The 21,534-nt window shown below is 38.2% G+C and overlaps 2 protein-coding genes across 6 annotated transcripts in view; one reads left to right on the top strand and one right to left on the bottom strand.

The window, feature by feature from the left end:
- The window catches only part of LOC101862687 (cell cycle control protein 50A), a 33,034-nt gene extending 27,165 nt beyond the window's left edge, over positions 1 to 5,869 (top strand). For all 5 annotated transcript variants that reach the window (XR_004859234.1, XM_005110081.3, XM_005110080.3 and 2 more), the window contains one exon: positions 1,035 to 5,869. Coding sequence is in view for 2 of the 5 variants with exons in the window: in XM_005110081.3 (XP_005110138.1) it covers positions 1,035 to 1,077 (43 nt within the window). In the remaining 3 variants the exon portion in view is untranslated. The remainder of the gene's footprint in view (positions 1 to 1,034) is intronic.
- A 3,361-nt stretch (positions 5,870 to 9,230) lies between these two features.
- On the bottom strand, positions 9,231 to 21,270 carry LOC101864567 (E3 ubiquitin-protein ligase UHRF1). Its single transcript, XM_005110087.3, has 10 exons — positions 21,123 to 21,270; positions 20,236 to 20,348; positions 17,937 to 18,092; positions 17,453 to 17,567; positions 16,669 to 16,729; positions 15,641 to 15,753; positions 14,686 to 14,723; positions 14,218 to 14,371; positions 12,623 to 12,738; positions 9,231 to 11,161 (listed from the first exon to the last, which is right to left on the bottom strand). Exons 2-10 carry the CDS (start codon positions 20,314 to 20,316, stop codon positions 10,829 to 10,831), a joined length of 1,167 nt encoding a protein of 388 aa, XP_005110144.1. The 5' UTR covers positions 20,317 to 20,348; positions 21,123 to 21,270; the 3' UTR covers positions 9,231 to 10,828.
- Between the last annotated feature and the right edge of the window lie 264 nt (positions 21,271 to 21,534).

The raw sequence follows: 21,534 nt of genomic DNA, 5'->3' as shown, positions 1-21,534 counted from the left end.
AGGGGGGTGTTACCTACCATCTGTTCTGCATACTCCACATGGAAAGGTTCTTTCTTCTTTTGCTTTTGTGTTATGTGCTGTGAATTCTGGAGTACAGGTGCAGGTGGTTGGAGGGTGTCGCTGATAGGTTCTACTTCTTAACTTCCCTCCTCTGGTTTTTGTCTGTCTTACTTTGCCCCAGCACTTAATGACTGTAATTGTATTGACGTGCTTCACTGTATTTATTTACGCAGACAAAGCTTGAGTACTACTTGTTTTTAAATACATATTTATGTAAGTACCATTTATAGTCCCTGCCCCCCAAAATTTCCCCCAAAATTGTGTAGAACTTAACACAAGACCTGGTGCTTCTCGCTGTTACTAAATCAGTTTCATTTATTGGCTGATGCTGACACTCAAACTTTTGCCTGATGTAACATTATTTGTATTACTATTATACTGTTACCTGTGTTGAAGGTGGGGGGGGGGGGTGCGTTGATGTTATCCTTTAGTAGTTATTTCTTGCTTTGGTTTGATCTAGTTGCGAGATGGTTACATTCCCAGTCCAAAGTCTTGTGGCATAGAATTCGTTTTTAGAAGTTGGATAATGGACGCAATTGAAAAACTTAAAAAGTTTTTAAATCAGTTCATTTGAACTTTCAAGCTTTATTTACAAAACTGAGTTTTTGTATGTTTCATTCTGTGTTGTTTTTCAATGTTTTCTTTTTTCTCGTTCATCGGAACTAATCCTTGGATTCCAAAACTCAGAAAGGGGTTTACGAAGTGTAAGCTTTTGGTCATTTTTCCCTCTTTTTTTTCTGTACCAGCATTTCAATGTTTAAATGGTTTATATGTGTTTTTTCAGTGGGTGGTTGGCGTACACCAGTAGTAGTAGGTCTTACAACTGTCCTTTGATTTTATGGTTTCTATTTGTCTGTCATGCTTTTTTTCCCCCGCACAAAATGAAGTTAATTATGGTATAAATTACATTGATTTACATGTATATTCTGATGTATGTTTTGACTTAAACAAACAAAATGTGTTTCTTCTTGCAGATCTCCAGACATGATCAACGTCTCCCCTCGTGATTCCTTCTAACAACCGCCTGCCTTCTCAGTTGCTGACTGCATGTGTCCAGAGAGCTAGAAATCCGTCAGAATCTTTGACTTTGTATACTTAGGCCCGTCAGACGTTGCCTAAGTTTTCTGTGACAAAAAGATATTGCATTTTTAGATCTATGGAGGATGGTTTTGGTACCTTTTGTAAATGAAGTATTTTTTTTCCTGGTACAGTATGCAGACTTTTTTTACTTTGCAAAATGCTCTGTTGTAGGCCTCTCAAATTCTTTTGCATTGGAATACTGATCACTGATAGTCAAAATATGGTAATTATTTTATGTTTTTACTGAGTTTGTAAATGATTTTCAGTTACTCAGTTTTGCATGATCAGGTTAGGCAGAACATCAGACTGGTCAGTGATGCACTTGAATGTGAGCTCTGGTCTCTTGTGGAGAAGAATTAACACCAGTTAGCAGTGGCCTTGATCAAAGTGAAAGACATGTACTGTCTAACTCAACTTCCTGTGAGAAAAGAAATTTTGAATCAAATTTTTTCGGAGCCACATAGATTGTGTTATTTCGGAGGAACTTATATGACTTTATTGTGTTGCAAGTGCTGTTAAACACTTACTAAAACTAAAGAGGCCAAAATAGGCCTTCCAACTTTTCGGTTTACAAACTGCTGTCTTGAGGCCTATTTTCTCTCTTGAAAAGTTCAAATCAATTGTTGCCAAACTGACATCAGTTCTGAAGAATGTGTCCAAAATGGTTGTCGTTATTCTCTTTCAACATAATTTGGTAGTGCTTACAACCCATGGAGTCATATTAACACAGAGCTGTGAATAAAGAAACACATAGACAGGATAAGAGTCATTTTATGGAAAGTAAAAAGAATTTTTAATTAACAGAGAAAACAAAAATGTAGGATCTATCAGTGACGCCCTCACACCCTGTGCATAGAACTGGAAGAAGACGCGGGGAACCTCTGAACTGGATTAGGGTTCTTGTCCTGAAAGGTCGATGGACGCTATGACGTCTTAAAGTTCTGAATGGCAGACCCATAAGTCATAATGGGCAAGGGGAATATTGAAAGTATTATTGCCAGGATAAGATATCTTAGATGAGAATGCTCTGTGGTCCCTGACACAGTCTCTCTCTTCACTGGAAGTATGATAGGGTGAGATAATATAACAGTTTATTGAGCTCCACAAAAACAAATTTGCTGCAGCACTGTAGATCATGCAAACACCCTTGTCAACTCTCTCTCTCTCTCTCTCTCACACACACACACACACACACACACACCCACAGAAGCACACACAAATAGTCACTAGATGAACATGCAAAAGGAGAGTACAGACAGAAGGCTTGAGACCTAGAAGTTGATAGTGAACCATTCCATAGCAAATGTATCAAAGTGTATGTTTGCATTTATGTAATCAATTTGTTTAAATTTGCCCTTCTTTTAGTACTCTCACTTTGCTATTATAAACGACAGTCTTGAACAAAACTGGTTATGTGTGCTTTAATATTTGATTTTAGTCTTTCCACGATTTACATACTTCGAGCACGTTGTATTGTTGTCAGAGTCCTTTTTATTCTTCTAATCGAGAGATTTTCAAATGATTGGAATAGTGTTGTCTGGAGAAGTATTTCTGTACAAATGGCAACTTATTTGGAATTTCTGATGTATTAGTTTTCTTTCTTTTGTATAAATAAATGCCCATGTTTTTGTTTTTTAAGCTTTTCGTCCCAAGGTTTCCAACAATGTTTCTCTCTCTCTCTCTCCGTGTGCTCACCGAAGCTAACGTGCTGGCTCAGGTTTCATGACACTGTCAAACTGTACTGCTGCCGTATTCATGAAAGTGACAGCTCATTCATGGATAAATTTCATCATCTACATTTTCTATGATTATCTTCGTAAAGTTTACGGTGAAGGCTTTGATGAATGTGTGAAATTTTCTCAAAACAAAGGCAAATGCTCTATAATTATAATGTATATGACGTGTTTTGTGGGCGATAATCTTCTTCTTGTCACATGTGGCTGTGCAATACATTGTACTTTTTTTTCCACATTAACTTCTTTGCATAAGTAATTTTGCAGTTAGTTTTATTTATGCGAGGGGGGGGGGGGGGATTTGAACTCTGCATGAGTTAGCTTACTCTTGTCTTGATCGGCTCTTTCAACGTAGAATGTTATACTCTGACGTCATATAAGTAGAGTTGTCGGACTTCAGTGGGCAAGGGGGATGAGTAGGAGCAATAGAGGAAGAAAATGCTTGAGCTTCAGCTTTTTTTTTTTTTTTTTATTGATTTGGGGGGGGGGGGGGGGGGGGGGCTAGAAAATGTTGCGAAGTAAGCAAGATGAGGGACTCATAGTCGTTAATTTATTGTCTTTTCTGTTGTACAAACATCGAAAGGTTCAGAAGACATTTGATATATTTATATATATGCCCATTGTTTGGTCCCTCAATGTGCGGAATGGACAAGGAAGGTAACAAATGTCATTCGCGAGTAATATCTGAATTTTGAATAAATTTTTTATAGAAAATGAATAAGGTAGCGTGAATTTCATGGCAAGATCTGTTTTATGGTTAGATAACTTTGCCTGTTGGGAGTATAGTATTCAGTGATTTGCTCAATTGTTTGACGCAAAACGCATGAAAAAAAAAAAAATCACTTTACCTATATTTTGTGTTTCTCTCAAATTATCGTTTGATACAGAAGCTGGCATTTTTAAAAATTATCTGGGACTATTTATTCAGTTTTTTCTTTTTCTGACCTGATCCATTATTGGAATGAGCGAATATATATATATATATTGCATTATGCTGTTGTCTGACTGGTACTAACTGAGGGAATGTGGTCAGAGACCATCAACATGAATGCAATAATAAATTGTGCTTGAAAGACAGAGGCAGGTAGCACAAGCCAGTGTGTGAAAGAGGTGTAAAGTAAATGTGTGGCGTAGTCTTGTGTGTCACTAAGTCAATGATCTTTGTGATTTGTATGCTTGGAAACTGACTGAGAGAATAAGGTCGCATTATCTTGCAGTGTCGGATTTATCATTATGTCGCTAGTGTAAGAAAAATTTGGAAATCTTTTTGAGCTTGGGCTCTGCTGTGCAAGATGAGTGAAAAACATTGGAGTTTCACTTTTTTCTTACGATATCGACTATTAATCGGTAAATAAACGTATTCAGACGACAGGCAATAATAATAATAATCTGATTTTTGTTTTATGTTTATGTGCATGTTCTCTTTTTGTAGCGGATTCATGCCCTTTTCTTATCTTAATGTGATTGGCTTTGATGTCACGTCAAGTATACCCACATTTCTTAGCACTTGGCGAAATATTATTTTGTGGAGAAGTTTTTGGACTTTAAAATAGATGACTTTCGTTGTTTTAAAGTTTGTTTTTGCTTCTTGTTAGGCGGGTAAATTTGTTTTAAAATATAAGATACAAGTTGTGTATAAGGGAACTGTACCATACATTATGTATTGTTTTAAAGTGTGGATCTCAAGACTTCTGCTTTATTGATGTGAAGCTCACTTTGAGACTGTGAATAGATGAAAAGTGGAAGATGGTCGGGTAAATTTTTGTGGTTAGTGTGTCATTCTCTGTATTGTGTATAGTGTGCTGATTGTTAAATATTTATTGATGCACGACCTAAATAAGTCTTTGTTGATTATTTTTGTCTTTAATCTGTGATCTGTTGTACAAGTACAACTATGAAGGGCTTTATAGCAACACTTTGTATCCAAAGAATGAAAAACTGATAAATCAATGTTAATCCCATTCACCTTCAGTGAGCTGATTCAGATAAAAATAAAACTGAATCGTAGCTGTAAAAAATTACTAGATGTAGTTACAATAAGTTTTCTGACAAAATACTTTACTTTTATGCAGTCAAGATGAAAGTTACTGCTCAAAATTCTTACAGCTAAAAAAGACATCAGTTCAAGTATTGAAGACTCCATTATTGCTTTTTGTATAAACCCTTCATATTATTTTCTGGAAAGAAAGTGAATGATGTGCATGATTTTGTTGGTGTGTGGTACTGATAAAAGTTAAAGAGTGAATGAAAGAAATTTCTCTCTACTTATGTTGAAAAAATGCATTTCCTCTTGTTTTAATGTTAATCAGTGATAATAATTTGAAATGTTTTGTCTCTGAACAGGCTGATTTAAATGTTTTATAGGTCCACATAGCAATGGATTTTTCTTTCGATCTTAATGTGATATGGGGAAGAAACATCTGTTTTAACATAAATAGGTTTCTTACTCTTCGTGTAATTTAAGGAAAGTTGACCCTATATTTGATTTCAGCTGAATGTTTTTTTTTCCCTTAAAGCGGAAATGGTATGCCGCATAAATTTAATTTAAAGCAGACAATGTTTTCTTGTTTCGTGAACTGGAGACAAGCTTGATGAACACCACAGCGATATAATACATTTTGATTTTATGGCGTTTGACTAAAAGTTTGTTTGTAAAAGTAAATCAACCAACACTACTGTACTGTGAGTGTGAGAAGCCGAAGTAGACCCATCTAAGGACTCATGCCATGATCTTATTTAATTTAAAGGTCATTGTATATTCCTCTTGCAGCAGTCCCCAACATTTTCTCTTTACTGGTAGCACAGAAAGATTTAGAACGTCGGCTCACAAATGTTTGGTGTACCAGTGGAGAAATGTGGACCTTTGTGATTTTTTCATCCTTGTAACTACATGTACTTTTGTGTCTTGGTTGTTTTGTTACATTTTCATTTCTGAATCAATAAAGTATAATTGTTATTTCAATATGTGGACACATTTTGTGTTTGCTTGAAAATCAAATTTTGAGTTTATATTGTGATTGTGTTGCTGAGAAAGTAAAAATGATTTAAGGTATTTTATGTGTACCAGAGTCACCGTCAACAGACCAATTTGTGAAGTCATGATCTTCTTCATAAACGAAGGACAAACAACAGTGAAATATGAGATAGATGACAAATTTCGAAGATGTTCAGCTTCTGGAATAAGAAATATAAATGGACATACTGCGAAGTATAGCGAACCCATATCTCTTGTGTTGCCCAGATAGATCTCGGGGGTTCTTCAGCCTGCAGTGCAACTGGTTATTACAAATCGGGACGGCTTTTCCCAATTCATAGAGCCTCTTGACTTCAAGTTTTAACTTACGGCAGCCACATTCCATTTTGGAAAGGCACTGTCCAGAGCATTTTCAGTTTTGGTAGGAATTAATGTTTAATTTTTCCAGAGAGGCAGCCAAAGCCTATACTGTATTGATTTTAAGATTGCCAAAAGATCTTTATCATGCACAACTTGCACAATGGACCTCCGAAAATGTTTGCCCTTATCCAAGAAAGCTATGTGTTTGACCTTTTTTTTTTTTTTCTTAAGAGTTTTATGGCACTTGCAAAACAATGAGGTCATATAAGTGCCGAAGATTACAGGTGTTACAAGAGAGTAACAAACGCAAAAAAGGAGAGATCAGGACAATAGATGTTTGATAGGAAAGAAGGAGCGAACCACACCAGAGCATCCACCAACCACCCACGATTGACCTTAAGATCAGGGGGTTTGCTGAAAGACAGCAGGAAGGAGCTAGGAGTAGCAGTAGAAAGATTAAGGTGTAAGAGAGATAGAGGGGATAGGAATGACTGTCCCCGTGGTTTTATGCAAGAAAAATTCTGAAATTATGCAAACTGAGCCCAAAATGTGAAATTATGCGATTCTGTTAATTTTAACAAAGAATGATAAAGGAAAATAATCAGAAATTATGCAAAAAATGATCAAATTTTACTATATTATGTGGGGTGCTTAAAACGACGGGGACAGGAATGAAGAGGAAAGCAGATTACGGAACAGGACTAGAAAACAGGAAAGAAGGACAGAGTACTGTTTGAGATGGCTGACACGAGAAGGTATACAAGTGGTGTCTTAAGTTTTTTTTAAGTGATTTACGGCACTTGCAGCACAATAAGGTCATATAAGTGCCAAGAGATTAGAGGTGTTACAAGAGAGAAACAAACACAAAAATGAAGGAGAGATAAGGACGATAAGTGTTTGATAGGAAAGAATAATGAGCAGACCACACCAGAGCACCCACCAAGTGGTGTCTGGTATACAAGAAAGAATTTGTCATAGTAAGCACTTTACGACACTTGCAACACAAATATGTCATGTATGTGCCAAAGACTAGAGGTGTTACAAGAGAGTAACGTAACAAACAAAAAAGTTGGAGAGATAAGGATGATAATATTGATAGATGTTCAGTAAGAAAGAAGGAGCAAACCACACCAGAGCACCCACCATTGAATAATAATAGTAGATAGCATTTGAGTACATGTAATGCAAATTCCCACTCAACAGCATGCTCTGTGTTTCACTATCTATATTATTACCCCAGCAGACATGTCTGATAGCATTCTGAAACAAATCTCAACTTCCTAGGAAACATACGGTGAAAACTGATGTGCACTAAAACACTAACATACTGACAACTTATACTTATACAGTCAATGGCCGGGTACATGTACCCATTCCCACCAGAGTGAAGGGAGGAAAATTCATGTAAGGTGCTTTTCCCCAACGACACAATATTGGGCCAGGTTTCAAACCTCAAAACCCGCAACCTCATGATTACGAGCCTAGTAGCCTAATCATTAGATTACTGGCACAAAGCGCCATTAAGAAAAGGAAGAGCTTGGTTTTGTTCGAGGCCGACTGAGTAAAGCGAAGCACATCGACATATTAACCCTGTCCCTATCCGTACATCGTGTTTTACTATGTATCCATACGAAGTGGGGAACTCTGTGCCACCACTTTCCAAAGAGGAAATTTACTCGTTAATCCGATCCGTACGCTTTGTATAGCAGTCTGTCAAAATGATTTTTTGAGAAATACTGAAAGTTTCAAAGAGATCTTCACACTAGAAGTATTCTAAAATGTGAAGAATGTAACCCCTGGGGTACAAAATGACCCCAGGCGTACGGATAGGGTTAATGATCACCTAGTGCAGGGAAAAAGACCAGACATGCAGACAGAAACAACAATAAGGAAAGAAAAGAAATAGGACCTAACAGTTGTTGCCCTCCAACCACTTACAAAGTTCCTTGGATGCTACTTGTACAAAAAATAAAAGTAAGGGTTTTTCGAGAGAATGGAACAAGGTTTCATATATAATAGTATTACAAAACAAGGTACTCAAAACTTAAAAGTTTAACCCCACACGGCGGTGCTACTGACTGAAGTGTCTTCAGGCCATTCCCAAAGGGGGTACATTTCCATGTTCTGTTGCACAGTAAAATTGTAAATGGGCCGATTCATCGATGTCATGCTCATAACTGTGCCGGAATTGCAACAGGGAACTGCTGCTTTTTCTTTCCTCATCCTTACTATCGTCAATTTTTCTCTACTTCTTTTGTATGTTTGTCACTGTCTTGTGACCCGCTATTTCCGGCGTGCCTTGATAGTCGAAGCAGACTTTGTGCAGTTGAAGCTTGAGAGGTGAACAGAGTAAGCCCAATTCCCTGTAAAGACTTCTCTGTTGACATCCACCCCTTGGCGCTCATATGAACGCCGTAAAACCTCTACTAAAACTAAAAAAACAAAACTAGTTTGTGTATAAAAGTAAAAATTTATTTCTAGTCAGACATTTTAATTCTAATATTGGATACCACAACATTAAGTTTTTTAATAATACCAATTGTATTTGAGGAACATAGCTGAGATTTAGAGGCATGATAATATCTGTAGCTCTGAGTAGTAGAGATAAATTTTACAGATATAATACAGATAGTGAAGAAGACTAAGAGTAAGAGTAAATTTACATGAAAAAGTGCCGATTTAATTTTAGGAATGAAGACTTCATTTCTACACAAAGATCAGTAATGTTGAAATCTAAATCTGCCAAGATATTGTGGATGTTAACTAATAAATGTAAGGCAGCGCGGTGAAATCAGGCGCACGTCAAAATAATGAAATGGAATAAACTTGTACATTTCTGCCAGAGCAGCAATTTTTATCAAATTTTTATATTTTTGCTCAACACCATTGTTGTCCAATTAAGAACACATTTCTGGGTGGGTGTTACTGAAAAAAGTTGATTAAAGGCACAAAAAATGTAAGTTTTCAGTTCCAACAGCCTGTCAAGCTATGGAAATAACCAAACTTCGGCAGCCAATCCATTTTCTCGCTATTTCTACATTTGAAACTAGACGACCCCACCTTCTTCAATCTCAAATATCTTTACTTCTATTCAAGATAAATGGACATTTTTTTCACAGATAGCAAGATAACTGAGCAGGCTTTAGAATGACACCAAAAACTCCATGTGCCCAATAATTGACGAGCGCCTGATTCCACCACATCGTGACAAAAACACGTCAGGGATTGACAAATTTGTTCAACACATCCATAATTTGGGTAAACCGATAAATGACAATCAAACAGATATCAGTCAGTCGGGGGGGGAATGGCAATTTGTACGAGCTGTCCATGACTTCGAAGTTTCCATGTTTGGTATCATGTGTGCCTGAATGTGCTACGCTCTCAGAAGAGGAGGAGAAGAGACATCTTATAATGATAAAAAATTTAAGACCCCTGTACTAAATACTTTTTATAACACCAAAACTCGAAAAATGTCTATAATGGATGAACTCATTAAGGCAATTCTAAAATCAAAACATTAAAGAAAAATGAACAAAAAATACAAAGTAATTCAACAAGTTGGTATATACAACGCACTATAAGAATTATTCTGTACAAAAAGGCACAGGAAATGTTACTTGATTTTACATTGAAATTTAAAGATACTCCACAAATAAACTTACAAGATAATGTTACTCAAATAGCATTCAAAAGAAAACTGTTCAAAAGGCAGTAAGTCACACAATAGTAGTAGGTAAAAAAAAGGTGCATGAGCATGTAAAAATAATGCTGAATTTAAAAGTTAAGTAGGTCCCTTGTGGTCTTATATTCTGAGGGATGTAGAAAAAAAAATGCCATAAAACGGTGGAGTGTAAAGAAATTTTAAAAAATTGACCCAAAATTTGAGACATGTGGACAATATGCATAGCATCATTCTCTATTTCATAAAACACGGAATAACAAGAGAGATATTTGCTGCAAGACATATAAAATCATAAAACATATGTAGAAGTTTATACTTTTTCAAAGTAAGCGAACTTGCCCTCTAGAAAACTGCTGCCAAAGAAGTAAAAATTTTACAGTGGACTTGGTTAAAGATGAAGTCTAAACAGAGCCTTTTTTTATATTTCTAGACAAAGTGGAAAGTGGTGGGAAAATGACAAGACAAAATCGATCATTCCATTAGGGCTTTTTCTATGGCCTTTGGACATCATTTTAGCAAAGTCCACTGTAACTGAGGGCATTCTTTAGGAACAAATTGCTGCCGTAGAAAAAACAACATTATGTGTATATAAAGGGACCATTCACAAATGACGTCAGCTCAAGAAATTGGTTAAAGTTGTTAATAAATAATTTGACACTCCAGGTATTTCTTTGTTGTACTATTTAATCAACAATAGCTTTACGTTCTTATTTAAAATAAAGATCAAAGGTGTAAATACAAAATGCATCCTGTACAAGTTCTATCTAAATGTTGACGTCAACGGGGGGGTCGGAGGGGGGGGGGGGGTCCTGGGAAAGGTAACAGAAGATGATGTGGGGGGCATTTTTGGCAAAATTTTAGCTGACGTCATTTGCGAACGGTCCCTAAATGACTTCTCTAAAAATTATAAAGGAAGCCCTAAGACAGAAGCCTCAACTAATCTTCTGTCCTCCCTTTCGCCACTTCACTGACTGTTGAGCTTTGTGAACTGCCGAGGTCCGAACCCGCTTCCATCAGCGTTGACACATCTGGCTGCTGCGACAAAGTAGTTTCCTCGACCTCCTCCGGCTCCTCATCACGAAGAGGAGCTTTATCTTCAACAGGAGCCACATTTTTCTCTGTGGTCGTGTCGTCTTTGTCTTTATTCGCTGGCGTCTCAAGCCTGTCATCTGTGGTACCGTTGATGGAATCTTTTCCATGTGAGGTAGTAGATGTTTTGTCCTGAACAGCCAGACCTCCATCTGTAGCTTTGGCAGGAGAATTTGGCTCCTGTTTATGGGGAAAATAAAGTAGAGTCACATTGTTTGTTTTAGTAAGTGTTTTATGGAACTTGCAACACAATAAGGTCAAATAAGTGTCGAAGACTAGAGATGATGCAAGAGAGTAACAAACATGTAAAAAAAAAGGAGGTGAGATAAAGACTATAGCACCCTTCAACCACTCACTAGTAGTAAAGTCACAGTCTGAGACAATTCACTTTTCCCTCAGGAGTCAAATAGAAATCAGGTAACATCAAGACAGTTGGTGGGTGGTTGGTGGGTGGGAGCTCTGGTGTGGTTTGCTTCTTCTTTCCTGTCAAACGTCTATCGTCTTTATCTCCTCTCCTTCTTTTTTGTGTTTGTTACTCTCTTGTAACACCTCAAATCTTCGACACTTATTGTGTTGCAAATGCCGTAAAACTCTTACTAAAACCAAAAACAAGACAGCTGATATTTTCTAAGGTTTTTGTTTAGTTTTAGTAGAGGTTTTACAGCGCTCCCAACTGCATAAAAGGTCATATGAGCGCAAAGGGGTGGATATCAACAGAGAAGTCCTTACAGGGAATCAGACTTAATCTGCTCACCTCTCTAGCTTCAACAGCACAAAGTCTGCTTCGACTATCAGGGCACCCCGGAAATAGCAGGTCACAAGAATGTGACAAACATACAAAAGAAGTAAAGGAAATGACGATGGTAAGGAATAGGAAAGAAAAAGCAGCAATTCCCTGTTCTAGTTCAGGCACAGTTATGAGAATGACATTGTTAGATCAGCCCATTTACAATACTACTGTGCACTAGAATGAGAAATGCCCCCCCCCCCCTTTGGGAATGGCCTAAAGACATTTCAGTCAGTGGCACTGCCCCGCGGGGGGGGGGGGGGGGGGGGGGGGTTCTAAGGTTTGATCAAAAAGAAGTACATGGACTGGCGGACATGACAATGATCGTTCACTGCATGGAAAAAGCCTATGGCCTATCTGTGGCACCCTCCAACAATCCGCCACCACAGTTGAAACAAGATGATAAAAGTGCCATACTTAAAGGGTGGTTTGTTGATTTTTAAAGATCTATGTTTTACTTCTTTCAACTTTTGGTAGAAATGTTTAAAACTTGATATTTCTTGAGCACATTAGTTTTCTTTATATTGAAAAATTTAACATCCCCTTGGTTGAATTTTAAATTCGCTCAAAGTTTTGCTCAAAATTGTTGCAAAGATAACTAACTTATTGCCCTTTAAAAGGGTCCGCCCCTTTTGTTTAGACACCTTGTATTTTAACACTCCGAGGAGTGGGCAGGCGTGTCTCATACCGGCTCCTCATGGAGACAATTAGCAGGAAGACCCCGGGATGGACGCTGGAGAGGAGAGATTAGCAGCTAAGGACATGTGCCGCCTGCAAGGATACTCTGGATCCAAGCAATTCTAAGTATTTAACAATGATATTTCTATGGAAACCAAAGAGGGAGTTGCACTCACCGAGACAAACTGCCAGGAGGGAGGTGCCTGGTCATCACAGCGCTTGAGAGCAAACTTCCAGACACCGTGGCCCGAGAGACCGGTGGTGAACCAGCACTTCTCCACCGAGTACAGGCCTGCAGGGAGGAACAGGGGTACCGGTTAACTTTGACCTTTATTCATACAAACTGTAATGTATCAACAACAATGTCAGTCCATTGATACAATATACTGATAATAATATTGATAATAATAATATTGATAATAATAATAATAACAATAATATTGATGATTATAATAATTTATCTTCTCTAAAAAAAATTTCGACATCCTTTCCTGCTTTCTAACAATGTTCTATCGTCCGCTTTCGTCTCCACTTTCTGCCCCCCCTTCCTTTCTATTTTATGCGCAGATACCATCTTTTCTGAGTATCTGCACCAATGTTGTGTCGTTCGTGTTCCAAAAGAGTGACAGTTTTTGTAGGGCCGTTATTTTTATAGATTTTTTTTCATTCACACTTGTCAAATTTTTTACAATTTAGCATTGCCGACTTCAGCGTGTCTAACAAAATAACCAGACAAGTTACAATGTCCGTTCTTTTTTAAGTCTCAAGAGCAGAAATGCGTGCTTTGGGTGCATCAAGTGATAATTACCGTAAATACAAGGATACACCTAAAATGTTATGTTGAAAAGTATCAAAAATTTAAGTCAGCCCAGACAGAGCGGCCATAGGGAGCTGACCCCCCGTGACCCCAACGTAAGAAGGCGCTCGGCAGGGAACCTCCTACAGCAACTAAAATTCCACTGCTTGTGCGCCGCGAGTAGGGCTATGGCACATCACTTTTGGAGTGGCTCACGTAACGAGTCTCTCCACACCATCTCTTCTGCTGCCTGCCACACCTCACTCATCACTGGACTGGCCAATCACAACGCCGCACCGCTGACTGTCTGTTTGGAGCCCGCCTACAGCCCCCCATCCCCCAGCTAGAGCTTGCTCGATCTCTCCCGCTATATCCAAGTTCAGGCCTTTCCTTGTCATGTTAAACCCAAACACGGGTAATTATGTTTTCATCGGAAAAAAAAGGGGCACCGGTAAGGTCCCGCTGTAGGGATGGTCCGCTACTGTATACCGTAGTCATGTTCTACTGTATCGGTGTTGTTCCTCCAGTTTGACAATTCTTTTTTCTAATTTTTGCTGTTTGGCTCAACACCTTTAATGTCCATTAAAAAATATTTACATATTTCTGTGTGAGTTTTACTGAAAAACATTGACTAAAGGCACAACAAATGTAAAATTTCAGTCTCCAAGGACTCTCAAGCTTTGGAAATAACCAAACTTTGGGGGTCATTTTCTCAATAATTTTACCTCTGAAACCAGGCAATCCCAACCTCCTTCAATCGCAAATATGTCTGTCAACTTTTATTCACGAAAGGCATGTATTTTTTTTCATCAAAAGATGGTCAAATGAACAAGCTTTAAGATCATACCAATAACTCCAGATGCTCGAAAATTGACAAGCGCCTGATTCTACCGCGTCGTGACACATTTTTCCTAAAGTGTTATCCAACCCAAATGAAGATAACAGTAAAATTCAAAGTAAAATATGCCGACTTGCCATCATAGCGATAACCCTCCTCTGGGGCGAACGGACTGTCCAGCTTGTAGCCACGAATCACACGTACAGGGTTCTTGGTCTCTACGTTCCGACTGAGTGCAAGGTTTCCCCGCGTCAATGTCTGATCCTTGGACTGTGGGGCCGTTCTCAGGTTCTGAAAAAAGGGTAATTTTCAGTCAGTCATGCATCAGCCGGTCACTTTATCTAGGTATCTAGTTATGTGTGTGTGTGTGTGTGTGTGTGTGTGTGTGTGTGTGTGTGTGTGTGTGTGTGTGTGTGTGTGTGTGTGTGTATACATATATATATATATACATATCAAAAATACTTATCACTAGCTTTGTATTCTCAACAGCAGGGGTTTGTTTCACGTACTGAAAAATCGAAATAACGAGACATTTTCACTTTTGCTCAAGTCATAAGGTTGACTTTTGCTCTAGTGAGATACAAGTCGAGTACCATCTCACATACCTTGGGATTTGTCTTTGTGCCTTTGAGGTCTCGACCACCTGTAAAAAAATACAAACAAAAAGATAAAGATTAAATACAAGATCAGTATCGTCTTCACCAAAAGTAGATACATACTGTACCGTATTGTAATACATCACCTATAGGGCAGATGAACTTGAGAGCCACCCCCCCCCAAAAAAAAAATTTAGGTATAAATCATGATATGTTAATTGGACAAGATGTACAACTTTTCCATGCCATGTTAGTAAGTTTTTTTTTCATCAACATCCACACTTCAAAACAAATAAACCATTGGTTCTATTTCAATAATATACGATAAATACGAAAGTTAAACCCACCAATCATTATCAGGAGGTCAAAGAAGATAAGGAAAAAACATTAAGATGCAATGTTGAAACGCACAAACAAGAGAAAGTATCCTTTGTTTACAAACAAAAGGAAATACAATTTTTTAAAATATAAACCATTGCTAATCTCAAATGCAAACTTAAGTTAAAGATGAAAGAACTTACAGGTTGCTAAAAAGACAAAAGCATTATTTAGGCCATAACCTTTGTTTGCACTTTCCCCTTAAAGTGACTGTATTGCTGTTGAATTTTATCAAATAGCTTTTCCCACTTGCACATCTAAACAGCATTCACAAGGTCACAGACGTGTAGGCCTTCATAGGATGGTGTGGGATCAACACCTCTTTCAAGGCTTTAAGTTCATGCCACCCATTTGACTCAGTGGTCCCACATACCGGACAAGACCACTTACCAAAAACCCAAATGTTGCGTTTGTACAATATAACGTTATCAATTAGTAACTATCTCAGATCTATTGCTATGATCAGGACAATCAGTGCAAGACACAAACAGGCTCTCTAAGCTGTAACACATAATCTAAATATTTATATATACAGAATAAAAGAGAGGCTGATTTCTGTCTTTTGAGTTTTTGAAACATGACTGACCTTCTCCTGTGTATGTGAAACACTCTCCCAGGTCCACATCGTCTTCGTATCCTCCAGACAGAGCGATGGAGTAAGCTCCCCCTTCCCCTCCGTGAATGCCAGCAACTGTGGGTCTGTTCACAAGAAACAACAAAAATAAAAAAATCATATAAAAAGAATATGATATAATAACACCAATCCTTATGTAGCTCAGGAGTTAAGGGTTGCCAAAATAGGACTTATTCATATTATATTAGTAATGAGTCAGCGACATAGCACTAAAGAGTATTGGAACAGCATGGTGCATGTCTCTTCGGGTCGCAAAAGCAAGGATTGGGTTAATAAATGTGGAGTGCAGCTTAACCACTGAGCATGTTTTCTTCATTTCTGTAAACAAAATTTAGAACATAGGAGAGCTTGAAAAGAATTGACGCAGCAAAAAAAAAAAAAAAGATGCTCAATAAAATATATTTCAAACAAACAAGGGAATCAAATTTCATTGTGAGAAAGATGAAGAGCCTTACCATGACTTCTCGTACACTACAGAAAGTGGTGTAACAATTTTGCACAACAAATGTACAAAATAAAATACAACATACAAGAGTTAATAAGGGACATCTAGGAATTTCACCATTCTCTTTCCAAAAAAAAAAGAATAACAGACTAAAAATGTAAAAAATACAACTGACAACAGACACCACTGTGCCTTTGGTAACAGACCACAACATGTATATCATGATATGCAGATGTAAGAAAAAACTTTTAAAAGTAAAGCATAAGATTCTAAGGACCTCTTATTGTCTCTAAGCTCAAAGTTCCCATCTGATAATAAAGCAACCACAAATTGCCCTCCTCCCACCCACCTTTTTCATCATCCCAGAACAGTGCTCAAAATGTCTTAACAAACTATCTGCATTCTTCAAATTTATTCCGGAAAAACAGACAAACAAAAGGCAAAAAGGTCAACAAAGACAAGTCAGAACATGCAACAATCAACAATCTGTTCAGCAAGAGAATCTACAAAACAGATTAAGTCTATGAGTACATACCTATGCACTCCGTCTCGACAACACTCAATCCTGGTCCACCACACCGTACCCACGGACACATCTGAAACAAAATCATTAGTAGTTACATTTGTCAGCTCTATTACAAAAGCCATAAGGGGGGAAAAGGAAGGGGCTGGGTCAGGGAGGGGAGTGATGTGAGGTTTTGCTGTTAGAGTCTTTACTTTTAAAAATTCTTTTAATATTTTTCTTAAAATGTTAGATGGCCAAAGAAAATCAGGCAGACTGTGTACAGCTGATAACCAAGACCTTGCCAGTCAGGGTCAAACCTGGGTGTGTGGACACTATATCCCACCAGAAAGACGAAAAAGGAAAAGTTTCTTCTTCTCACAGAAAATGTTTCTATACCTCTGATTTCTTTCAACTGTAGTGATAGCATGACTCTCAACTCTATGTCAATTAGACATATCCATCCTAATTTTTCTTCTTTAATATAACCAAAAGTTAAAACAATAACAAAAGTAGTGAAAACTAAAACAGTTTTTGGTGATGCAATCGTGTGAGCAAACTTTATAAATGAGAAATATCCTATAAGGAATCAATCTCCGAGGAAAATTATAATGCATTTATAAGTATTTTGTTCAAACACAACACGATGAATAATCTGTTCTCATTTTTTTTATGTTCTTTCACTCAGACCAAGAATGCCTTCAAACTGATCTGTGTTTGTCTGAGAGGGATTTTACTCACATTAAACCACACCTATCAAAATTCTGTATATGAGCAGCTGTTATAAATAGAATAAAGAAGGGGATAATATACTAACCTGGCACAGCTCCATAGAAGTTTGGTCGGTTTGCTGGGACTCTCGGGGTATAGTTCTCTCTGTCGTCCTCGGGTTCATCTAAAGCAGAATCGTTAAGTCCATACTCAGCTACGTCCTGGCGAGAGGAAATAAAACTCCCAATATTGCACACAATTTAACAAAAAGTCACAAAACCATACATTTCTTCAGAGTTTCCAACATCAGTATCTGTAGACCTCTTACAACCAGCTATGTTGAAGGCTACAATATCATCCCTACACACTCACTAAAGGACAAAACAAAACACCCATGATGTGTGAGTACAAAAAAGAGAGATTTAGCTACTTTCGCAGCTGACAGTAAAATGGTATACAGTACAGCCAGCCTTCTGACATACTGTTAACTATATTATGACATGTCAAATATATAAACCATTTGTCAGAGAAGTACTGAGAGAATAGTCACAACCTGTGGAGAACATATATATATGTCAATTTTTAATTACCTTTCCCTGAATCCGAGCCGACTTCCTCCTACTTCCATAGATAGATCCCCCAACAAAATCTGTATTATCAACGGGCCGGCTTCGTTTCCTTTTGGCAGATTCTGGTTTTGCTGATGGTATCTTCCTCTGCCTTACAATGCTGGGCAAGGACTTGAACTGGGGATGGTTTGTTAATTCAAGTAAAGAACCAGAATAACAAGACACACAGTCTTAAACTTAGCACAAAAGAAAGATTTCTTCTGATCTGTGTCAAGTTATAAACACATGTTCAAACAAGTAAATATTTCATTCCAAACTGCAAGGAGGTTGATTATAGCACAGTGACACTACAATACAAAATACAGCCTCAGTTCTCCCTTATAATATCAAGCGTACACAGGAAGCTACAGCACTGTCAACGACTCAATAAATGGACCAGTGCATAACACCTGACCCACACTCATTTAATTTCTTTCTAAACCAAAACATGAAAATAGTTAAAAACCTATACTCAATAGAATTTCCAGATTTCATGACTTCTAACGTTAAACATGCCAAAACACGTTAAAATTAATACAATTTCCTCTGGATTGTGACCTGCAGTTGGGTTCTAATGCCACACACATGCCAGTATAATTTAGGCCGGCACTATTTCTCCGAACGTTCGGGAAAATAAAGCTGGGCACTATTTCTCCGAACGTTCGGGAAAATAAAGCTGGGCACTATTTCTCCGAACACTCTGAAATCACATCCTTTCTCGCAAATTTAGGATATTATATAGATCTATAATTATAGTATAAGCCTACCAAAGATTGTTCGTATACAATATGGTTTAAGCGGTCCAAAAAATGTCCGCAGTAAATATTTATATAAAGAAATGCTACAATTCCAAACAGTTTTTCGCTACAGATATGGCGTGTTGCCTATGAAGGGTGCTGCTCTTAAACGTAATGTGTTGTGTTCACTCGTGTGCTGTCTAGATCTAGATCTAGATCTACGGAGGGTTATTGATAACGACACATAGAACTGACATCTGCGTTTGTCACTGCTGCGACCAATGTACTGACACTGGCAAAGCCCCTTAATGTGTGTGATTCCATAATTTACATGTAATATCCTGTCCTTTTTTTTTTATTACGCACATTTAGGGTTAAAACAGCCCATCTTCTTCGGACAGGTGGACACACGCCCTTATTTGTTAATGTTTGTTGTTGTTTATGGGCTGTTCTAATTTTGATTTCTTTCTGTTGTGAAACCTTTCTTTTTCACGTTTTTACACTCATCTAAAAATCTCATCTAGACTAGCTCTTGAAAATTGAAATAGATATAGACCCAAAAATTTGCTCCTGTGTGTGTGTGTGTGTGTGTGTATGTATGTGCGTGTGTGAGTGTGTCTGTGTGTGGTAGTAAGTGGAGAGTGAGGAGTGTGTGTGTGTGTGTGTGTGTGTGGTGTGTGTGTGTGTGTGTGTGTGTGTGTGTGTGTGTGTGTGTGTGTGTGTGTGTGTGTGTGTGTGTTTTTCGGGCTTTATTTCAGCCTGTATTCAGTAACAGTTCAAAGTATACAAAAATAGAAACACAGGATCCATTCACTCCAGGGCTCATGAGTCGTTCGTCTCTTTCAGTTTCCCTCACTCATTCAATTCCCGTGTTCTCTCCCGCGGCTCATCCCTGTCCGCATGACTTTCTTCATACCCCACCCCCTCCCTCCAGGCACACACAAAGAAAATATCATTCTTTCCTTTGCACCCTGCGAACCATGGACAATAATATAGGCAAAACACTGCCTGAGCTGCATTCCTTTCTTTCGTGAGCTGTGGACCAGGCCAGGGGGTCGGTGTCGTCGTCTTGTCTTGTAGTTGCTGTCGCCTGTGGATACACTCGCACATTCTTCCTTTCACCCGCTCTTTCACTCACACTGTCTCTCCGTCCACAGCTCAGCTCGTCATACGTTCAAAAGTTGCCCACTGGTCATGTTTAGTTAGTGTGTGTACATGTGCATGATGGTGGTGGGTGTTACTGAAGGTTGTCTGTAGGCGGGCTTGCCATGCGGTGTTCCTTCCCAGACCAGAGGCCAGAGGCAGAATGAAAGTTGGCGCCAAACTCTAGCAAAAAATAAATAGACAAAAAATCACGAGACCGGAAGCCGGAAACCGTTCGGAGAAATAAAGATCAGCACTATTTCTCCGAACATTCGGAGAAATAGTCACTTCGTATAATTTATCTGCAACACACGCTAATGTTAAAAATGATGTATACTATAAATAATAAAAATAAGCCCTTAAGACTTTTTAAGCAGAATTAGATCACAATTCTCACTCACCGGGTCCAGCAGCCCAAAGGAAGCCAGCACTCGCTTGTTGTCTTCCAGGTTCTTTAACCTGATCGATTCGTAACTTGACATCTTCGCAGCAACACTTTGTGCCAGAGATAGACCTGACGGGAATTATAAAACATAATATAATTTATATCAATCAAGTAGGATGAGAGGAACATAAACACTGTGAGAACAACAAAAAGATTATAAAATGAGCTTTAAAAAATCGGGAAATGACAATATAAAAATAGTTAATTATAACTTTAACCAAAATTTTTTTTGCAGCCGTTGAAACAGAAAGTGAGTAAGTTCAATCCTGAATAATGTTTTTTTTTAGTCATGCACCCGTTTCTTCTCATGTACACGTTTATATAATATCTAGATCTAGAACTAGATCTAGATCTAGATCTAGATAGCTAGATCTAGATTCTAGATCTTATAGATCTATATAATTATATATATACTTTTTTTCTCTAGTGGTATTTTGCATGCTGAACACGAATATGGCCTTCATTTTTGCCGCAAATCAATAGTTATTGAGTTATAGATGTTTAAAAACAGAACTAGACATCTAGAATCTAGATCAAGGACCAGTGGGAAGTAATATTTGACTTACAAGTTTCTAACATGGGGCTCATGGGGGGTATCGGGGGGGGGGGGGGGGGGGGGGCAAGCACCCTGCAGATTCTAGATATTTAGATCTAGCTCTAGATGTAGTACAGGGGTATGGAGGCTACATACATAGATTTTTCTAGATCTAGATTAGAATCTAGAATTCTAGAATCTAGACTAGATCTAGATCTAGATCTACACATACAATGACAATGAGTAATGAGTCACAATGAGGCTACATGACTACAACTACAAGACAATGATGTCACTTGACAACTTACGGGCAACCTAGAGTAGGCTAGAGAATACACTTCGCACGAAGCCGCCGGGAGTAAAATTATGTTATTAGATCTAGATCTAGATCTAGTTGTCGAGGTTGAGAAGCGTGGAGTAGGCCTAGTCAGTGGCACTTCTGAAGCGTCAGTGTCAGTCAAGTTGTCAAGTGTCAAGCAGCGGAAGCAAGCAACAGGTTGACTTCCCGCCAAACTGATCAGCTGGCGAAATGTCATTCCAACTTTTACAACAGCTCTCGCGCCGTTTTCTGTCATTCTGCCGACTGCCGGTTGTATTTTCCTGTTTTGAGATTACATAGTACATAACATCATTACTTTTAATCTCCTTGGGGGGGGGGGGATGGGCCTTTAGGTAAGGCGAGGAATGGTGTGTATTGTGCCTTTTAGGAAATCTCTCATA

This window comes from Aplysia californica, unplaced genomic scaffold (genome assembly GCF_000002075.1).
Source record: "Aplysia californica isolate F4 #8 unplaced genomic scaffold, AplCal3.0 scaffold00850, whole genome shotgun sequence".
NCBI classification, from domain to species: Eukaryota; Metazoa; Mollusca; class Gastropoda; order Aplysiida; family Aplysiidae; genus Aplysia; species Aplysia californica.
The sequence above is the reverse complement of the archived record's forward strand: the minus strand, read 5'-3'. Positions and strand labels throughout refer to the sequence as shown.

What these genes read in the sequence shown, in the direction of transcription:
- LOC101864567 (XM_005110087.3), bottom strand. Translation starts at nt 20,316, where the DNA reads ATGTCAAGTTACGAATCGATCAGGTTAAAGAACCTGGAAGACAACAAG. An exon ending in CGGCTCGGATTCAGGGAAAG is followed by an intron (nt 17,568 to 17,936) that starts GTAATTAAAAAT and finishes TCCTCTCGCCAG; the next exon opens with GACGTAGCTGAGTATGGACT. An exon ending in TTTCACATACACAGGAGAAG is followed by an intron (nt 14,724 to 15,640) that starts GTCAGTCATGTT and finishes ATTTTTTTACAG; the next exon opens with GTGGTCGAGACCTCAAAGGC.